Source organism: Hippocampus guttulatus, chromosome 20 (assembly GCF_054856545.1).
Source record: "Hippocampus guttulatus isolate MCC_2025c chromosome 20, RoL_Hgut_1.0, whole genome shotgun sequence".
In the NCBI taxonomy this organism is placed as follows: Eukaryota; Metazoa; Chordata; class Actinopteri; order Syngnathiformes; family Syngnathidae; genus Hippocampus; species Hippocampus guttulatus.
The window spans coordinates 10,396,986-10,415,371 of NC_141280.1; the positions used below are offsets into that span (position 1 = coordinate 10,396,986).

General features: G+C 42.0%; 2 protein-coding genes across 2 annotated transcripts; one reads left to right on the forward strand and one right to left on the reverse strand.

Annotated features, from left to right (window-relative positions):
* Window positions 1-5,829: 5,829 nt before the first annotated feature.
* Window positions 5,830-11,483, forward strand: psmc6 (proteasome 26S subunit, ATPase 6). The gene is made up of 14 exons (XM_086100564.1): window positions 5,830-5,928; window positions 6,387-6,466; window positions 6,765-6,804; window positions 6,900-6,952; window positions 7,048-7,115; window positions 7,515-7,629; window positions 7,988-8,075; window positions 8,189-8,250; window positions 8,327-8,450; window positions 10,127-10,188; window positions 10,540-10,660; window positions 10,745-10,825; window positions 10,929-11,000; window positions 11,098-11,483. Exons 1-14 carry the CDS (start codon window positions 5,844-5,846, stop codon window positions 11,214-11,216), a joined length of 1,170 nt encoding a protein of 389 aa, XP_085956690.1. The 5' UTR covers window positions 5,830-5,843; the 3' UTR covers window positions 11,217-11,483.
* On the reverse strand, window positions 11,466-18,043 carry cgrrf1 (cell growth regulator with ring finger domain 1). The gene is made up of 6 exons (XM_086100565.1): window positions 17,859-18,043; window positions 16,150-16,286; window positions 14,805-14,982; window positions 13,493-13,640; window positions 13,271-13,378; window positions 11,466-12,609 (listed from the first exon to the last, which is right to left on the reverse strand). Exons 1-6 carry the CDS (start codon window positions 17,960-17,962, stop codon window positions 12,253-12,255), a joined length of 1,032 nt encoding a protein of 343 aa, XP_085956691.1. The 5' UTR covers window positions 17,963-18,043; the 3' UTR covers window positions 11,466-12,252.
* Between the last annotated feature and the right edge of the window lie 343 nt (window positions 18,044-18,386).

The following is an 18,386-nucleotide window of genomic DNA, read 5'->3' on the forward strand; positions in this document are numbered from 1 at the left end:
GCACAAATGAACCAGCTGCTGAGGGATGGGACTCACCCAGGATGGCTAACCGAAGGGCGAACGATCCTGATCATGAAGGATCCCTCGAAGGGTGCAGTCCCATCCAACTATCGGCCAATAACCTGTCTCTCCACAACATGGAAGCTCATGTCAGGCATCATTGCGGCTAAGATAAGTGGACACATGGATCAATAGATGAGCGAAGCACAGAAGGGCATTGGTAGAGATACCAGAGGAGCCAAACATCAGCTCCTGGTTGACAGAACAGTCGCACAAGACTGCAGGTCCCGACGTACCAACCTGTGCACAGCCTGGATTGATTACAAGAAAGCCTATGACTCGATGCCACATACATGGATCACTGAATGCTTGGAGTTGTATAAGGTGAACAGGACCCTAAGAGCCTTCGTTGCGAACTCGATGAGGATGTGGAAAACCACACTTGAAGCCAATGGCAAGCCACTTACCCAAGTGCCCATCAAATGTGGCATATACCAAGGTGATGTACTCTCCCCACTGCTGTTCTGCATAGGACTGAACCCCCTAAGCCAAGTAATCACCAAGACAGGCTATGGATACCGCCTCAGAAATGGAGCTACAATCAGTCACCTCCTCTACATGGATGATACCGCCTCAGAAATGGAGCTACAATCAGTCACCTCCTCTACATGGATGACATAAAGCTGTATGCTAAGAGCGAAAGGGACATAGACTCCCTGATCCACACAACCAGGATCTACAGCAGCGACATCGGGATGTCATTCGGGCTTGAGAAATGTAGTCGGATGGTGACTAAGAGAGGAAAGGTAGTCCGCACTGAAGGGGTCTCACTCCCTGAAGGAACAATAGCAGACATTGAGGACAGCTACAAGTACCTCGGTATACCACAAGCCAATGGCAACCTCGAACTGGCAACAAGGAAAGCGGCTACGGCCAAATACCTCCAGCGAGTGAGGCAAGTCCTAAGAAGCCAGCTCGATGGCAAGAATAAGACCCGGGCAATAAACAGCTATGCCCTGCCAGTGATCAGATACCCTGCAGGAATAATAAGGTGGCCAAAGGAAGAGATTCAGACCACGGACGTTAAGACCCGAAAGCTCCTAACCATGCACGGAGTGTTCCATCCCAAATCCAGCACCCTGAGACTGTACGCAAGCCGAAAGGAAGGAGGCCGGGGACTAGTGAGTGTGAGAGCCACTGTCCAGGATGAAACATCCAAGCTCCATGAATACATCAAGGAGAAGGCTCCAACAGATGACGTACTCAGAGAATGTCTCAGACAATGGGGAACAGAAGATGAGGTGCTGGAAGAGGGAGCATCATGGGAGGACAAGCCCCTACACGGGATGTACCACCGGACCATAACTGAAGTGGCCGATCTCAAGAAGTCCTATCAGTGGCTAGAGAGGGCTGGCCTGAAGGACAGCACAGAGGCACTCATCCTGGCTGCTCAAGAGCAGGCCCTGAGCACCAGAGCCATCAAGGCCCAGATATACCACACCAGACAAGACCCAAGGTGTAGGTTGTGCAAAGAGGCACCTGAGACGATCCAACACATAACTGCAGGGTGTAAGATGCTGGCAGGGAAAGCCTACGTGGAACGCCATAACCAGGTGGCTGGCATAGTCTACCGAAACATCTGTGCGGAGTATGGACTGGAAACCCCAAGGTCAAAATGGGAAACACCTCCGAAGGTGGTGGAGAATGACAGAGCGAAGATCCTGTGGGACTTCCAGATCCAGACTGACAAGATGGTAATGGCGAACCAACCAGATATCGTGATCATAGATAAAGGACAGAGGAAAGCCGTTGTAGTGGATGTAGCGGTCCCAAGTGATGGAAACATCAGAAAGAAGGAACACGAGAAACTCGAGAAATACCAAGGGCTCAGAGAGGAGCTGGAGAGAGCCTGGAAGGTAAAGGTGACAGTCGTGCCTGTGGTGGTCGGAGCACTCGGGGCAGTGACCGCCAAACTAGATGAGTGGTTGCAACAGATCCCGGGAACAACATCGGACATCTCAGTCCAGAAATGTGCAGTGCTGGGAACAGCAAGGATACTGCGCAGAACCCTCAAGCTTCCTGGCCTCTGGTAGAGGACCCGAGCTGAATGAGGGACGGACACCACCCGAGGGGGGGTGAGACGAGGAATTTAAATTTTATATACTGTATATATATATATATATAGCGCTTTCATAATAGCTGTAGCTGAAACAAAACATTTTTTAAAAATTGCCCTTTTTAGGCAAACAAACCTAACAGGGTGGAAAATCTATTACAAAATGTCGAAAAATAAATATAAATGGTGATATATACTGTACATCTTCAAATCTTATCTTAACTGTCCATGTAATTTACCAGTCTGGATAAAAAAAGACTTTACACTTAAGAACTATAAAATATTCAACATTTATGTGGCTTTACTTGTCATGTCGTTAACATAATGCTTAGAGAGAAGCGAGAAACTGATCTTATAAGAACGGAAGAAAAGGCTATCTCGGGAAAAAAAGAATTGGGAACATGGAGATATGTTCAACACCATACGGCACGAAAGGAAGGTAACCCCTGTGTCAGAGAACCAAGCCTTCAAGTATAGCCCTAAATGGAGAATTCTGCCAACATGTTCTGGTATGTTATATGTTGCCAGAGACAACACAGCAGTTTTAAATTTCACATTGTTTATTGACAGTTTTATTACAGGCCTAATAAGGTTCTCGACAGCGGTGTCCCGCTCACAAATTGCTGATTTATCAATTATTGTGTGTTAATGTCAATGGGCATTCATCCAGGCATTGTGCTTACTACAAAGTACAAACAGTGTTGAAACTAACTATCATTTAAAAATATATATATTTCCACCCAGTTTAGATGTTTTCCATCCTATTGATCAATTTTAAAAAATAATAACAACATACCAACTTTCTGAAATATTTTGCAAGTTTTTATGTTAATTCGCAGTTCTGAAGGCGATTAACATGCAGCTGTAATTTACCCTTTAGGTTGAATAAACTACGAAATTGTGATGCTCCTAAACACGGACAAACACTCTACTTAAGAATTCTCATGTCATTGTTATTCAAAAAGGAAAAATGCTTCTATAGGTATTGTTAAATATTTACATAATTCACACTGTCGCTGCATGAAGGTTTATGTAACAGCAAGCCCATAGCCTAATAAAACAGCCGTGACTCGCGTCATTTTTTTAGCTGTCTCAGTATCTCTGTCTTTTGTGTGCATATCCCTTTCAGGCACCTTGCAACCTGATAACGTGATAAACTGTCCACTGTAGTAACCGCTGTGCCTGAAAGTGTTAATTTTGGGCAGAGGTTTGTGTATCTAGTGCAGAAATGGGCAACATAAATTATGGAGGATGCTACAATCTTTCATTACTGCCATTGGGGGTCCGCATAGCATCGCTACCAGAGGCGATTGCTCTAAGACTGCAAGGGAAGCTCAGATTCCCCTAAAATGTCCAAAAATAAGTGATCAAATATATGTGTGTACATACAATTGTGTGTGCATGTCATTGACTAAATATGCGCAACAACGCGCACAACTTTTGTTCCGAATCAGCTTCTTACTACTGGTTAAGACGCGACTCTCTTCTCATTCATTCCCGCAGCTTCACTGTGCTTTAAACTGTGTGGACGCTGGGCGTCGAGAGAGTTCAGTGTAGGTTGTCCCAATGCATTGAAACGAGACGAGTCATTAGATAATGGCTCAACAGATGCTCAGCGTCGCTGGGAGTCTATGGACAGTGGGCGTTTATGGGCTGGCCCCGACGCTGAGCTTTTCTGTATGATGGTTGGATGATCTGTCTGAGGCTGAATCTCTTTTTGATTGACAGCAAAATGAGCCAATCACCGAATCTTTTGGTGTAGGGGTCCATGGGAGCATTTTTCAATTCTCATTCTGTTCTGAGTTGGACTGGAGACTTCTTCTAATAATCTTAGCGACACTCTCTTTGTTGTAAACGACTTGTGACTGATTAATATTTTATTTCTGGTGTGTTTTATTGTAGTTGCTTGTGTTCGCAGACTGACTTATATCACCACAGTTAGGACCCTGGAAAAGACGCCTTGTTGGTATGACAGGGTCACAGATCATTTTCTTGAAAAGGAACGAAGAGTAGAATTCATGTATAAATAAACGGACACATTTTATGATGTCGGCCAAAATTGAGCTTCGCCTCCTCGACAGACCAGCATCCGCCACTGATCGCTACCTAACCAGTCCAGATGTATGACAAAAATCCCAGTTTAAATATGAACAAAATATGTGCTCTTATATATATCGTGTTTATCATAGGTAATTGCGCGTATAGAAGATTGAACAGACTATTGAACACCAAAGGATGAAGCATGTAAAAAATATCCAGGGTGAAAATATCCATGTTATGTGATTTTTTAAATTGATTTTTAAGGCTCTTGCATAAACCAATGCAATTCAAGGGCGGCCCAAAACTGTAGAACAGCATTTTTCCCACAAAAATCAACTCACTCAAAGTTTTAATATTATTGAGGTCGTTTGTCTTGCTGAGCATTCGCACGAAATTAGTTGGCCTTTTCGTGTTGTAGAAAAGGGAAGGGCATTAAAAGGCCGTGCAAGCACAATTAAACCATGTCCGCCACCAAGTGGTGAATTGTAATATTACAATTCAAAGCTATACAGTGGAACCCTTATATTCGCGGGGGTAGGGACTGGGCCGGCCAACGAAGAACAAAAATGTGCAATATATATCCGCCACAGTCTCGCCACGGGTGGGCGAGGAGGGAATGCTGACGCGGGGCATCTCGGCCTTCCGTAGAATGGGCGCACGGATGGAGAGCGACCTGCAGGACAGAAGACCTTTCCGCCTGGATGCAGGCGCGCCAAATTATTTGGTTCTTCTTTTGGCAGCTTGTAGAGTGCTGGCCCCTTCTTTTGGCTCTATGATGCGGATCACTGGTGCATACAATTCTTTACCAGTGTCAAAGTGTGGCGTTTCCTCAAATTAGCAAGTTTTTTTACCCTGCCAAAATGTCCTTGTTTTGGCGCAGGGCATTGTGGGATGCGTGTCCCCAACTTCCCATCGCGTGTTCTATGTTTTTGTACTTGGTTTTATTACTTTTTAAAAACTACTTTGATCTGAGCAAGTATTGTAGGTGCAAGAGTGCACCCAGTGTGTTCTATGTCGTTGTTTGCTATATCAGTGCAATCCTATTAAAATATAGTTATTATTCATATACTATAAGTGACTGAAAAAAATCGACCATTTGTTTTAAAAAAGTATACTGGGTGAACCTTTTGATTTATTAGCTATCCTATTTGTTAAAATTGATTAAAAAAAACATAAATAAGTGTGCTGCTCTGTTTTGTCAACATTGAAAAATGAGATGAGCATCTTGGTTAGGTTTGTGGAAGGCGGCCGATAGTTGATGGTTATTCCGCAGCCTCTGAATCGGGAAAGGTGGTGGATGTACTCACCATTTCACCATTCAATCCACCATGCCGCCATACTAAAGACATTTCTTGCAAAGCACAATTTAAAAAAAACAAAACAAAATATTCACAAAATGTGTCACCATGTAACAAATATGTATAAAGCAACATCCATCAATCCATCCATCCATCGATCGATTCCATTCACCCACGTCGGGTCACAGCACAGGCGAGCTGGAGTTTACTAGTGCAATCTGGTAATATGACAGTAAAATACGAAATGTATGTTGTTTGATTCATAAATTCTGATCTGCTGCAGAGAAGTGCACTCACGTCTCCTCCGCTGACCAGCAAAAAAAACAAAAAAACAAAACAAAAAAAACAATCGGTGACGCTTGTGCATACCCAGAATCCATTGCAGCATCATGGCGGACAACCGGGATAAAGCGCTACAAGATTACCGTAAAAAATTGCTGGAACACAAAGAAGTTGACGGACGGTTAAAAGAACGTAAGAACCCATTTAACATGTACCTACATGTTCGTGACTGTGTACACGTTGTGTATTGCGTCTGTATACATTATAGTATCACACAGCCGGTATCTGTTAGCTGGCTGGCTAGCTAGTGCTTTGTCATGCAGTGTGCATCGTAGTACACATGAATGGGAGAACAGTACAGTATCGAGATGCTAACTCGGAGCAAACAAGTGCATTTATGTTGAATTTAATGGATAGCTGTCGAATCGCAATAGCTATTAATGGGTTCATGAATGAATATATACGTACATAACGTCACGAAACCGTCATCGATTATTTTTTTTTAGTTATAGTATTCTGTTAAGGAAATATACTATTGCTAACCGGCTAGCCAGCTGTCCACGGAGGCGTTCAATAGAAGTCGTTTGCATGTCTATTTATTTTGAAATTAAAACGCAGCTCCCGTCCCCCTAACCCCACTTGATTTTCAGTGAGAGAACAGTTGCGAGAACAAACCAAACAGTATGAAAAGTCAGAGAATGACCTCAAAGCTCTGCAGAGTGTTGGTCAGGTAAGAGTATTATTTGCACTCAATGCCCAGCAACTAATTCATGCCAACATTGTTTGTGTTAGGAATTTTATTTAGTGGTACAACTATATGCCAATGCAAATCGTGTTGACATGCTTTTATATTGATCATACTGAAATGTACAATAATATCTGATGACAGAAACATATCAGCATCTACACTGCAATATATGTTTTTAAATATTACTTTGTCTTACTGTTTTTTTTAATATATTGTAAATTGTGTCTGGCAGAAATGTGACTAATGAGGCTGAACCACATTAATGCTTCAATGTTTGCAGATTGTCGGAGAAGTCCTCAAACAGCTGACGGAAGAAAAATGTAAGCTTCTCGTTCTATCACATCTTTGTGTCATACTATCATTCGTGTGATAGTAATGTTTGTGTGTGTGTGTGTGTGTGTGTTTTTAATTACAGTCATTGTCAAGGCAACAAATGGTCCTCGTTATGTGGTTGGATGCCGTAGACAGGTAGGTACACAACATATACTCACGTGTTTAAAAAAAAAAAAAAGGTAAGGCTGCTGTTTTTTTTTTTTTTTTAATGGTCTTCCTATTCATCCTAGTTGGACAAGTCACAGTTGAAACCAGGCACCAGAGTGGCTTTAGATATGACTACGCTGACTATAATGAGGTAGGCTGGACTTATTACTTATTTGATGCTAATTTCCAATGCATTCTGATAAATCCACAGTCACTGATCAGAAAATATGTAATTTTCCTAACGGGTCGAATAAAGTCCCTATATAGCAATCTAATGTCTCACCACACTATAATATAAAAAGGCTCTTATAATCATGGTTGGGTAAAAAAATGTGAGCTGTAACATGCTCATGTAGAATTTATATTCATTTGTCTTCCTTGCTTCACGAAATGAGGCTCTGTTCCCAAAAAATAATTTACATGTGCCTTTAAATGTAGGAGAGGTAAGTAACAGCAGTTTGACAAAAGAGTGATCTTGAAAAAAAAATGGTATTTATCGGGTGATAGGTCTTAGCTCATTATGTTTTTTTTGTTGTTGTTTTTTTTAAAGGTACCTGCCTCGGGAGGTGGACCCTCTGGTGTACAATATGTCCCACGAAGACCCCGGCAGCGTCTCCTACTCTGAAATTGGTGGATTGTCAGAACAGATCCGAGAGCTGAGAGAGGTGAAACCATTTCTTCTCCTCCTTTCTACAGTACTCTCACAGAACAACTCTGACTTTATATTGAGGAGGAAAGTTTAGAATCACGATGCCCTTGTTCTGATGAACATGAGTGTGAGTTCCTGTATGGCTTCATCGCAGTCACTTTTTTTTCCTTATCCCTGAAAGTCTTATAACTGCGGTAAAATAAAACAACCCACAAGATGTGGGTTGTTTGACAGATTTGGAGGGGATTAGCTAATAAGAGTCCCCACACTGAGACTTCTGAAAAAGTCCAGTGCTGTAATTAAAAGTTAATGGTGCCCGAAATCAGTTTTTTCATCATTGAGTTCAGCGTAATGACGTTTTGATTTTATGTCAGGTGATTGAGCTTCCCCTGACCAACCCCGAGCTTTTCCAACGAGTCGGAATCATCCCCCCAAAAGGCTGCCTGCTCTACGGCCCACCAGGTTAAAAGTCATTCATGAGTTCTGTTCCGTTTTTATAAGTCTTTGTCTTTTTATTTTATTTATTTATTTATTGATAAACTGGTTTTAATTTTGATGACTCGTTTCCCCTGTAGGTACTGGGAAGACTCTTTTAGCCAGGGCGGTTGCAAGTCAACTGGACTGTAACTTCCTCAAGGTGAGTGTCCATACCGAGGTGGTCACGTGAAGTCGTCTTGCTTCCATTCAGCGCGTCAGCTGATGTTACCCCGCAGGTGGTGTCCAGCTCCATCGTTGACAAATATATCGGTGAGAGCGCCAGGCTCATCAGAGAGATGTTCAACTATGCCCGGGACCATCAGCCTTGCATTATCTTCATGGATGAGATTGATGCCATCGGTGAGAAACCCTGATTCTCTGCTGAATTTGTTCTGTATTCATTTTTTTTTTTGGGCCCGCTTTTGCTTTTTAATTAGTTTTAAACCACTTAAAATGAAGTCACATTTGTTTATGTTACATAGACTGACTGGCCATAGCATTGTGTTCACTTGCACATTTGAATAGGATCCAAAACAAAAGTTTTACTGAAGACGCTTCAGTTGATAAGAAAATGGTGCAACCCTCATAATGAACGCCAGAGGACTCGAGTCGCCAATTTTCAGACTTTCGACTTGCTGGACTAAAACTTGTGAAAGACTTGACTTTGCAGCCCCGGACGGCCACCGGTCCGACGGAGTGCAGAGCCCACCTCATTAAGCGAGTTTCATGGAGGGAGCTCCAAATACGGTTTGGATTCAAGGATTATCTTTTGGATAAATTCAGTATAAAGATAACAACAAACATGCAAGCTTTTTATAACTCAAAAGATTCGAGCCAGAACCAAGACAACTAACTTCATTCAGCAATATGAAACCGAAAGATTCAGAGAAGCTAGATTAGCTTCACAGTTAGGTCACAGCTAATGTAGCTAGTCAAACATAAGCAAACTAATGAATTGCAAAAGGCGACAACCTAAAAAGTGCGTTCAGACATACTCATACATTTGTCCAAAACCAGTAAAATGGCTGGGATTGAATGAGTTAATAACGAAGTGACGTGAAGTGACGTGCACTTCGAATGTAGCTTCGAAACATCGAAACGTAGACAACCGGCGTGTACTGCATGTCGCTAGCAGTCAATTGAGGAGAAAAATTAAAAGATGCGGCGACATCTTTGGTTTCAAGGATGATGGTTTTGATGAAGCGGGGGAAAAATACAACAGCAACATGCAAGGTTTGAAATTTGAAGACGCGTCCAACAACATCTCCAAATTTCGTTTCATCTGTCTGATGCATCTAAGATGGCTCTGTGAATTTGAGCTAGCTTGGTTAGCTCAACGGTTTAGCTCATCGTACGCTGGTCAAATACGTCGTCGTTTCTGCCTTTGGTTCCGAAGTCCGGAAAGCGATAGATTAGACACCGCGGACATGTTACTCTTGAAATTATGCCATTTAAAACTGCGGTCATTATTTTAGCACAGAAATCGATACATTGAGTCGAACAAAGAATAGTACTACATTAAATAGTCTATCCAGTGTGCTATTTTTTGATTTTGAGTGTCCGCCATATTTGATGTGGCAGCGCAGCCCTTTAAACTCATGTGCGTCAACTTCAGCCAATTAAACAAAGTGACAACCTGCGAAGTTTAGACATGTAAATGTTCACAATGTAAGATCAAAAATATATTTTAGCACGCCAACATGCTCTACTGAGCAATATTTTCTGAAGTAACTTACGACTTGGTTGAACTGAGTAATGATTTGACTTGCTTGAAATTTGGTGTCCTAACGGGACAACCCCCCACCCCCACGCCCCTTCAAGTGACTTGGGACTTACTTCAGACTTGAAGGTTAAGACTTCAGACTTACTTGTGACTTGCCCATATGTGACTTACTCCTACCTCTGAAAAACAGGGACCGTAAAATCAGCTCCTGTCAAATCAATATTCCTGATTCCCCAACTAAATAGACTGTGTTATTAAGTTTCGGTGTACTCTGTCAAGTCAAATTTTAACTGTTGTACGTTGTTCTCTGTAGGTGGTCGACGTTTCTCTGAGGGAACCTCTGCTGACAGAGAGATTCAGAGGACTTTGATGGAGGTAAACGAGCCACTGTGGTGTCTCGACTTTCGCACATAACAGTGACGCATGATGTTGCTGTGCTGCTGCAATGGATATTTCATACATGGGAAGGGAATTCCTCGCCGGTGTTTGGATTTGAATAGTTACAGCTTGTAGTTACAGATGAAAATTGGTGACCGCGCCCCATAATTGAGTTTCAGGGTAACTCCCTTACTCAAGGGCATCCCACTATGTCGGACGGATGCATTAACAAAAGTCCCCAAAGTCCAGTTTGAGTCCAAATTGCCTTCTATTTTTACCTAGAGCCATGTAAGGCTGTGGGTGAGCGATTTCAAGACTGAAAACGGATTATGATGCGTTTCTCGCCAGCTGCTGAACCAGATGGACGGATTTGACACACTGCACAGAGTCAAGATGATCATGGCAACTAACAGACCCGACACTCTGGACCCCGCCCTGCTACGACCCGGCCGACTCGACCGCAAAATCCGTAAGATAGCCTTTGAATTGTGTATACAAATATTTTTTGTACCTCCAAATGTTAGCGGACTAATGTCATCATCTGCTTAAACAGACATCGAGCTGCCCAACGAACAGGCTCGTCTGGACATCCTCAAAATCCACTCCAGTCTCATCACCAAACATGGAGAAATAGGTGAGCAAAAACATCGCTCTAACAATGGTTTGTCTTTATACAAACCCAAGTCACGAATTGGAAGCCAATGAATCGCCGCTGTTGAAAATGCCTTTCTGTTCAGATTTTGAAGCCATTGTTAAGCTGTCCGATGGTTTCAACGGAGCCGATTTAAGAAACGTTTGCACAGAAGCAGGTTAGACATTTCGCATCATTAGCTTTGGCTGTTTTGATGAGCCCCCTTGATGAGTTTGAACATAACCTTTGTCCACGTGGACTTCATGCGTGTGCAGGTTTGTTTGCTATCCGCTCCGACAGAGAGTACGTCACCCAAGAGGACTTCATGAAAGCCGTGCGAAAAGTGGCCGATTCAAAGAAGCTGGAGTCCAAGCTGGACTACAAGCCTGTATAGATCTTACTTTTTCTTTTCGTTATCACAACTTCATGGATTTGCTGTTGTATACATATGGCCCCCGAAGAAAAAAATGTATTCTTTATGTTTGTTGGAGCAGCATTTGCATAAAGTATATTGTCATCTACCAAAAGTGACTTCTATGCTGTCTTTTAGTGTCCACTGTCATGAAATCTGATCACTTCTGGTGTCCCACGCAACACTTGTATAAAAAAACAAACAAAAAAAACTTTATATGACAATAAACCGTTCTGTTGAAATCTCTTATTTTCCAATACATTTTATTTCATAAACGTGACGCATTAATTTGAAACTGTTGAAACTTAACTGAATCTCTCTACTGTTTTCAGTGCAAATGGCCTTTTCAATGAATTTTCAACAACAGCGCATACAACAGACCCAGCAGTTAAACGTGTGAATCTGAAAGATGCATATTTTTGGATCTGATCACCAACGTCAACATAATGTATAAACAAATAACCATTGCTCTTCAATTTAGAATTGAAAAATTGGGGTGGGGATTAACCAACTGTTCCTACATTCACAATCAGGAGTCACCCTTTTTTATGTCCAGGATCACAGGGAGGCTGGAACCTAATCGCAGCTAAATTACTAGGGTGCGTGGTATCAATCGGGGCAGACAAACAAATGTTCATACCTCATGAACGCACTGTTGGAGAGAGGAGAAACATAAAACTTCACACCGCTATGTAATAACTACACAAACATTCACACAAATGTGAAAACAATTAATACACACCAACTACAATCTTCTTCAGTGGCAAAAATACAATTTGAGCCAATTTTAAATTATTACAGCCTTGAGTCAAACCAGCAAGCAACTTCATTAGCATGTTGCCAAAAATGTCTTGTGGCCCTCAGTGTTGAAGGAAAATTCAACAGGGAAGGATGCGTAAATCTTCATGTTCTTCATAGAAAAGCAATACCTAAACGGTTGAAAATAATTCCAAGAGACTACACGGGTGTGACACATAATTGCTTTGGGGTTGACTTTGTTGTGGCAGTTGTTCAGTGTTCACTCGTAATGTAGTTCATTGTTCACGGCAGGACCAAGAGTCAGGGCAAAGGACTCCTGGATGAAAGCTCGACATATGGGGCAGTGTTTGAAGTGAGAGACACAACTGTCGCACACACAAGCATGCCTGCAGGGCAGCAATACTCTGTTGATGGCTGCGTTTTGACACACGACACAGTCTCTGCCCTGCCCATCTGACCAGCCTTGATCATCTTCCTCCTCCTCATCATCCTGTAGGGATGACGCCACCTTCCCAGCCGCCTCTTCCTCCTCATGCTCGGTCTCACTGGGACGGGTAATCGGGTCGGGATCAGGATGACCAGATAACCCACTAATATTAGCCGACATGAAGAGAGCCTGCAAGAGGGATTGGTCAATGATTTCAGTTTCATTTACCGGATTTTCCGCATTATAGATTCAGATTCAGGAAACTTTATTTATCCCTGTGGGGTAATAAGGACTTAACTTAGCACTTATAGGGCGCACCGAAAAGCATTCGATTTTCTCATAAACCGACAGTGCGGTTTCTAATCCGATGCACCCATGTATCAATATTCTGATTTCTTGGACGTTGTATTTTCAATGTTCTGTAAAGCGCTTTGTTACAACTGCAATGGTTCTGAAGACTCTAAAACTAGATCTGTCCTGTATTGTATTGTATTCCCCTAAGTGTAGCTTCATCTGGTGGATGCATAACACAACCACAGCCAGGTCTCTATATAAATAAAGCTGTATGATATTGTATTCTTTTAGCGTAGCTCTATCTAGTGGATGCATAGTGCAACCGCAGCCACTATTGTCGCTATATAGCCTTATAGGCGCATTGAATAGCCCTAACAGTTTTAAAATAGGCCATTCATTGAAGGTGCGCCTTATAATCCGCCTTACAGTGCGGAAAATACAGTATCTTGGAAAGGTTTAAAGGAAAGACTGAAACACGCATCACATTTAACAAGTGCAACTTGGAGAGTAGAAGTAAGTACAAAAGTACGATCGGCTTGCCATCGTGAAAACATACTTTTAACTCGTACATGTTCCCTTGTGAGGTGAGAAGGTACTGGAAGAGGATCCTTGCAGACAGGTTGTATATATCATCTGGTACATGAATTACAGTGACACTGGCAACCTGAAAGAAGACGACATGGTGTGTTCTAATAAGATGCTTTTGACATCCTGACTTCAGTTGAAAAAAATAAAATAAATAAAAAGTCACACTCTTGTTGCTATTCAAAGAACTCACAATGTCATAAGTGTCTCGGGCTTCTTGTTCCGCCAAGGTCAATACAGCCACGAGAGGATAGCGTCGTCTGGGCAAAGGTCCAAAATTTGAGAGTCCCTGATCTGGTGGAATACAAGTGTAGCGTTCCTCTCTATCTTCGTTGCTGATACTAAGAGAATCGCGTCAAAGAGCCAAACAATCAGAGCTTTGACAGACACCATTCACAAAAAAAGTCTGCAGTTTTGTCAGAGGGGCACATTCAAATCATTTTCTGGCTCATGATAGTTAGCCTAACCAAAACCCAAAATGTAATGTTTTGTATTCCTGTCCATCACTTTTTTTTCCTGATAAAGTCGTACAAAATGAAGACTTTGTATCAGTCAGACGTGGTGAAAGAAGGAGCTGAGCCAAAAGGCAAAGCTCTCAATTTACCAGTCGATCTACGTTCCAACCCTCACCTACGCTCACGAGCTGCGGGTCGTGACCGAAAGAACGAGATCCCGTATACAAGTGGCCGAAATGCGTTTCCTCCGTAAGGTGTCCGGGCTCTCCCTTAGAGATAAGGTGAGAAGCTCGGTCATCCGGGAGGGGCTCAGAGTCGAGCCGCTTCTTCTCCACGTCGAGAGGAGACAGATGAGGTGGCTCGGGCATCTGATTAGGATGCGTCCTGGACACATCCCTGGTGAGGTGTTCCGGGCATGTCCCACCGGCAGGAGGCCACGAGGACGACCCAGGAAACGCTGGAGAGACTATCTCTCCCAGCTGGCCTGGGCACACCTTGGGATCCACAGGGAAGAGCTGGAAGAAGTGGCAGGGGGGAGGGAAGTCTGGGCTTCCCTGCTAAAGCTGTTGCCCCCGCAACCCGACTCCGGATAAGCAGTAGAAAATGGATTGATGGATGGATGGATAGTTCAAAATGAAAAGAATTTACAACGATATGTCCCATTTCTGTATGATGATGGTGAATAACCATGGCAATCCTTGTTTATTTGGAATTGGAATCCAAATTAGACTGAGCAAAAATCAAAGAGTAGAGAGGGTTTGGGAACCTGATATGGATGCACTTCTATTTTATACAGTATTTTTATCTGGCAATAGATTTCAATCATAAGTGAGTATATTCATATCTCCTAAACAACCAAGTTGGAAAACATTGAAAAAGATTATGGAAAAGACACTTAGGGTGTCCCGTTACAACTTTCAGTGAGAGAATAAGGGAGGGATTCTTCATTTGGCCAGGTCTAGATTTCCGTGTTCCAAGATTGCACTACCAGAATTAATTTCAATGTAAATTAAAACTTCATGGACCGGCACGGTATTTTCAAAAGGATACTAGAAGCTCTGGCCGTGATGATAGAAGCGATGCAACGCCTCCTTGAAATGCTGTGGGTTGCTGAACCTGGAGCCACCCTGGTGGGCCTGCAATGCTCGCTGCAGGGCGCTGACCTCGCAACCCCAGAAACAGTTTAAGACGCAGTGCTCCAAACAACCTGGTTTCAACCACGCGCCATCTGGAGGATTGGAAAGCACGAATGCGAGGTCATACAAAACCATCAACCCTAATCTGCCATCATCTCACAAAGGGCTCAGTTCAGTGAACAAAACTTCCAAAAGGTTGACCGGAATGCTCCCCCTAGTGAGAAGAATACGCAGTACACCAGAAGTTATATAAAAGGGGGAATTGGGGTGGGGGGGTGTCTATAAAAGGTCTGTGACGGTCTTCAGTCAAAATACAGTGAAACTCCTCTACAACGAAACCTACATGGGCGAAAGTACCCCGAGTGTGAAAAAAATCTTCATGCATTAACACCATTCCCACTTTCCTGCCCCCCGTACAACAAACCCCCCCCCCATTCCGTTATACGAAATATTTTTCTCTGCTCTTGCCTCGTGACGAGATTCCCTACACTGAAAACAAGCCTTCCGAAAAAGTCTAATCAAACAGCGACCTCAACTGCTTCATTCGGAAACGGCAACAGCAACCACCACATTAGTTTACACATGCGCAGTAGTCCAGGAAATATTTGTTATTGTTCGTTTCAGACGCAGCAAGAATGTTGCATTGCTAAAATGGCGACAAAACGGACCTTTGGATGTCAAGCAGCTAAGACAAGAAGAGCTCTGATGCTGGAAGAGAGGGTAAAAGTGATTAAAATGAAAGACAGAGGAAGCAAAATAAAAGACATTATCCAAGAAATTGAGAAGTGTTGGGAAGCAAAAGAGTGTAAATGACTTTTTAAAACCAACAGACAAAGTGGAGGGATTAATATAAAAAATTGTATGTTAATGTTAAAAAATATCAAATAAGTGTATGCTCATATTTATGCACTATGTATAGTGTTGGAATAAAAATAAAGAGTACACATACACCTTTTGTGTGTGTGTGTGTGTGTGTGTGTGTGCGTGTGTGTGTGTTTACATCTGAGATAAACTTTGCTACAGTGAAAAGCCTCCTGTTGTGAAAAAATTCTTGCTGCAAACATGATTTCGTTGTAGAGGAGTTTCACTGTACAATAAGACATTTTATGACCAATTGATGCAGAAATTGAATCAATTCCGCAGACCTTTTTCTGCCAGTGAATAGGATCCGCCCCCCACCCACCATGTGAAAACAACTGAATGTGTCTCAATATGGAGGTTCCGCTGTAGTTTGAATGGCCGAGTGCTGTACTTCTTACCGGCAACAGATGCGGATCTTGAACCAATTTCGAGGGAAAACGGATTAGTCACTTGAACCATTTGCTTTTCAGGTGTTGGTTGGATGGACTCTGTGTCATCGGAGCTACGCAGGATCACCGGGACATCAAAACCAAACCTGTAAGACATTGAAGCAAAAATAATAATATGGAGTGACTGGTAATAATGTCAAACATGGATATACAGTATTTGTTTTAATACAATATTTTCACAATGAATACCAGGGTGGGCTGGCGTATCGGGAAGACAGGGGAGGACTCACTCAGACAGTCATAATGTGAAATTTTGGAAAGTTATAGGGGGAGATCAATGTCACTTCAATCATGGCTCATCTCAGTCAGCCGGGGGTCTGTTATTGTTTTATTATAATAATTATTATTACTATTATTATTTTTATACATTCAGAGGAGACACAATAGAATATTTTTTTTCAGAAAAGCCATGGTGGATTATTTTGATCATGAATAAAATACATGATTATTTATATTGGTCTTGCACAACAGCTGATGTAACACAGCGCTTGACAGAACATTAAACATAAAAAAAAAACAACTACAACAGAGGTGGACTGGTTAGTTAGTTAGTTGCATGTTTTCTCCCTGTGCCTGCGTGGGTTTTCTATGGGTACCCCGGTTTCCTCTCACATTCCAAAAACATGCATGGTGGGTTTAAGGAACTTGCCAAATTGTCCCTCGGTGTGAGTGGGAGCGCGGATGGTAGTTGTTTTGTCCAGGGAAACCAAGACAATGAAGGTGTTTGCACAACTATGAGATTTATTTAATCTACAATTGATGGAGAAACACCATTTACAGATCTGTGATGGAGCGATGCCCCAAGCAGTGGAGTGAGGCCCTTCTCCCATTTTTTTCTTCTTGGGAGGGGTTCAAGCCTGACGTACAGGAAAATTATAACCTAGCATAGCAACGAACTTGCATATCAACACTTACAGATAGCATGATGAGCTGATACAATGATACAAGCTAACAGTTAAGTATAAGATACATGTTAACACTGTTAAATGTCAAATTCCCACTACAGTTCGTCTCTTTGTGCCCTGCGATTGGCTGGCAACCGGTTCAGGGTGTCCCCCACCTACTGCCCGAAGACAGCCGGGATAGGCTGCAGCACCCCCCGCGACCCTAGTGAGGATAAAGCGGTTCGGAAAATGGATGGATGGATGAATAAAAATAATATTTAAAAAATTTATAATAGAACACGCAACATAAAACTTTGATTGCATTAAATTTTGAGTTACATTACAGTTAACTTAATTTATGTCTTGATGAGCAAATGAAGAAGATATTAAAATTAATAGATTGAAAGGGCAAATTGATAATGTGTATACTGATTTAGCTAAAGGACAAGGTCTAGAGCCAAATGCTTGTTATTTAAATTCTTGTTGCCCTGCAGATGGGTAATAGCAAAAGAAACAATATTCGTGTAATTTCAGACACGTTGGATTTTTCAGAATGGCAAGCATAGAGGGAAATGAAGATCCACAACCATTAAACGAGATTTAATAGTCCAGTCTCCACCTCGTGTTATATAGGATACCTACGTGCATCGTGGGGTTATAAAATTCGAATCAAAAAGAATGAAATCCACTCATACATTACACACTTGTGTCATAAATAGATATCGACGGTTGCTCTGTTTACAGTAAAGTCACATATGGCGAAACATCACTTACCAGCCGAGGACCAAGGCAGCTGTCACAACAAAACACAAAGAAACCACGCTAATATAAAAGAGTGGCGAATACTCGTACAGTGTGATTAAATAACCTCCAGCCATTTCCTATCTTTTATACACTACAAGAAAATAATTACCCAAAACATAAAAACCGGAACATCTCACCACTGCCATGACAGGTTTAATCCCAAAGTACGGCGAGTCTCGAGGGTTAAAATAAATGCTCTTTATCCAAACACGTATTGTGACTGTACAATGCGACTGTTATGGCTCTGACATACACGATTTTTTAATCAAACATTTAAAAAAAATGCCCAAAGCCAAAAAAGGTAAAGGAAAAAAATCGTATTTGGTGCTATATAATTGAAAACTATATTGTTACGAATGGGAATTCAAAATAAAAAAAAGAGAATTCGAAATACTTTATTTCCTTGAAATACATTCAAACTTAAAACATTCTCACAATTAAATGTTTTGTAATTGTGTTTAGTCGACAATATTTATGTGTTATACTATTCTTTTTAAA

What these genes read in the sequence shown, in the direction of transcription:
- cgrrf1 (XM_086100565.1), bottom strand. Translation starts at nt 17,962, where the DNA reads ATGGCTGGAGGTTATTTAATCACACTGTACGAGTATTCGCCACTCTTT. An exon ending in AAGATCCGCATCTGTTGCCG is followed by an intron (nt 14,983 to 16,149) that starts GTAAGAAGTACA and finishes CCAATCCTCCAG; the next exon opens with ATGGCGCGTGGTTGAAACCA. An exon ending in GGAACATGTACGAGTTAAAA is followed by an intron (nt 12,610 to 13,270) that starts GTATGTTTTCAC and finishes TCCCTCTTGCAG; the next exon opens with GCTCTCTTCATGTCGGCTAA.
- psmc6 (XM_086100564.1), top strand. Translation starts at nt 5,844, where the DNA reads ATGGCGGACAACCGGGATAAAGCGCTACAAGATTACCGTAAAAAATTG. An exon ending in ACAGCTGACGGAAGAAAAAT is followed by an intron (nt 6,805 to 6,899) that starts GTAAGCTTCTCG and finishes TTTTAATTACAG; the next exon opens with TCATTGTCAAGGCAACAAAT. An exon ending in CCGACTCGACCGCAAAATCC is followed by an intron (nt 10,661 to 10,744) that starts GTAAGATAGCCT and finishes CTGCTTAAACAG; the next exon opens with ACATCGAGCTGCCCAACGAA.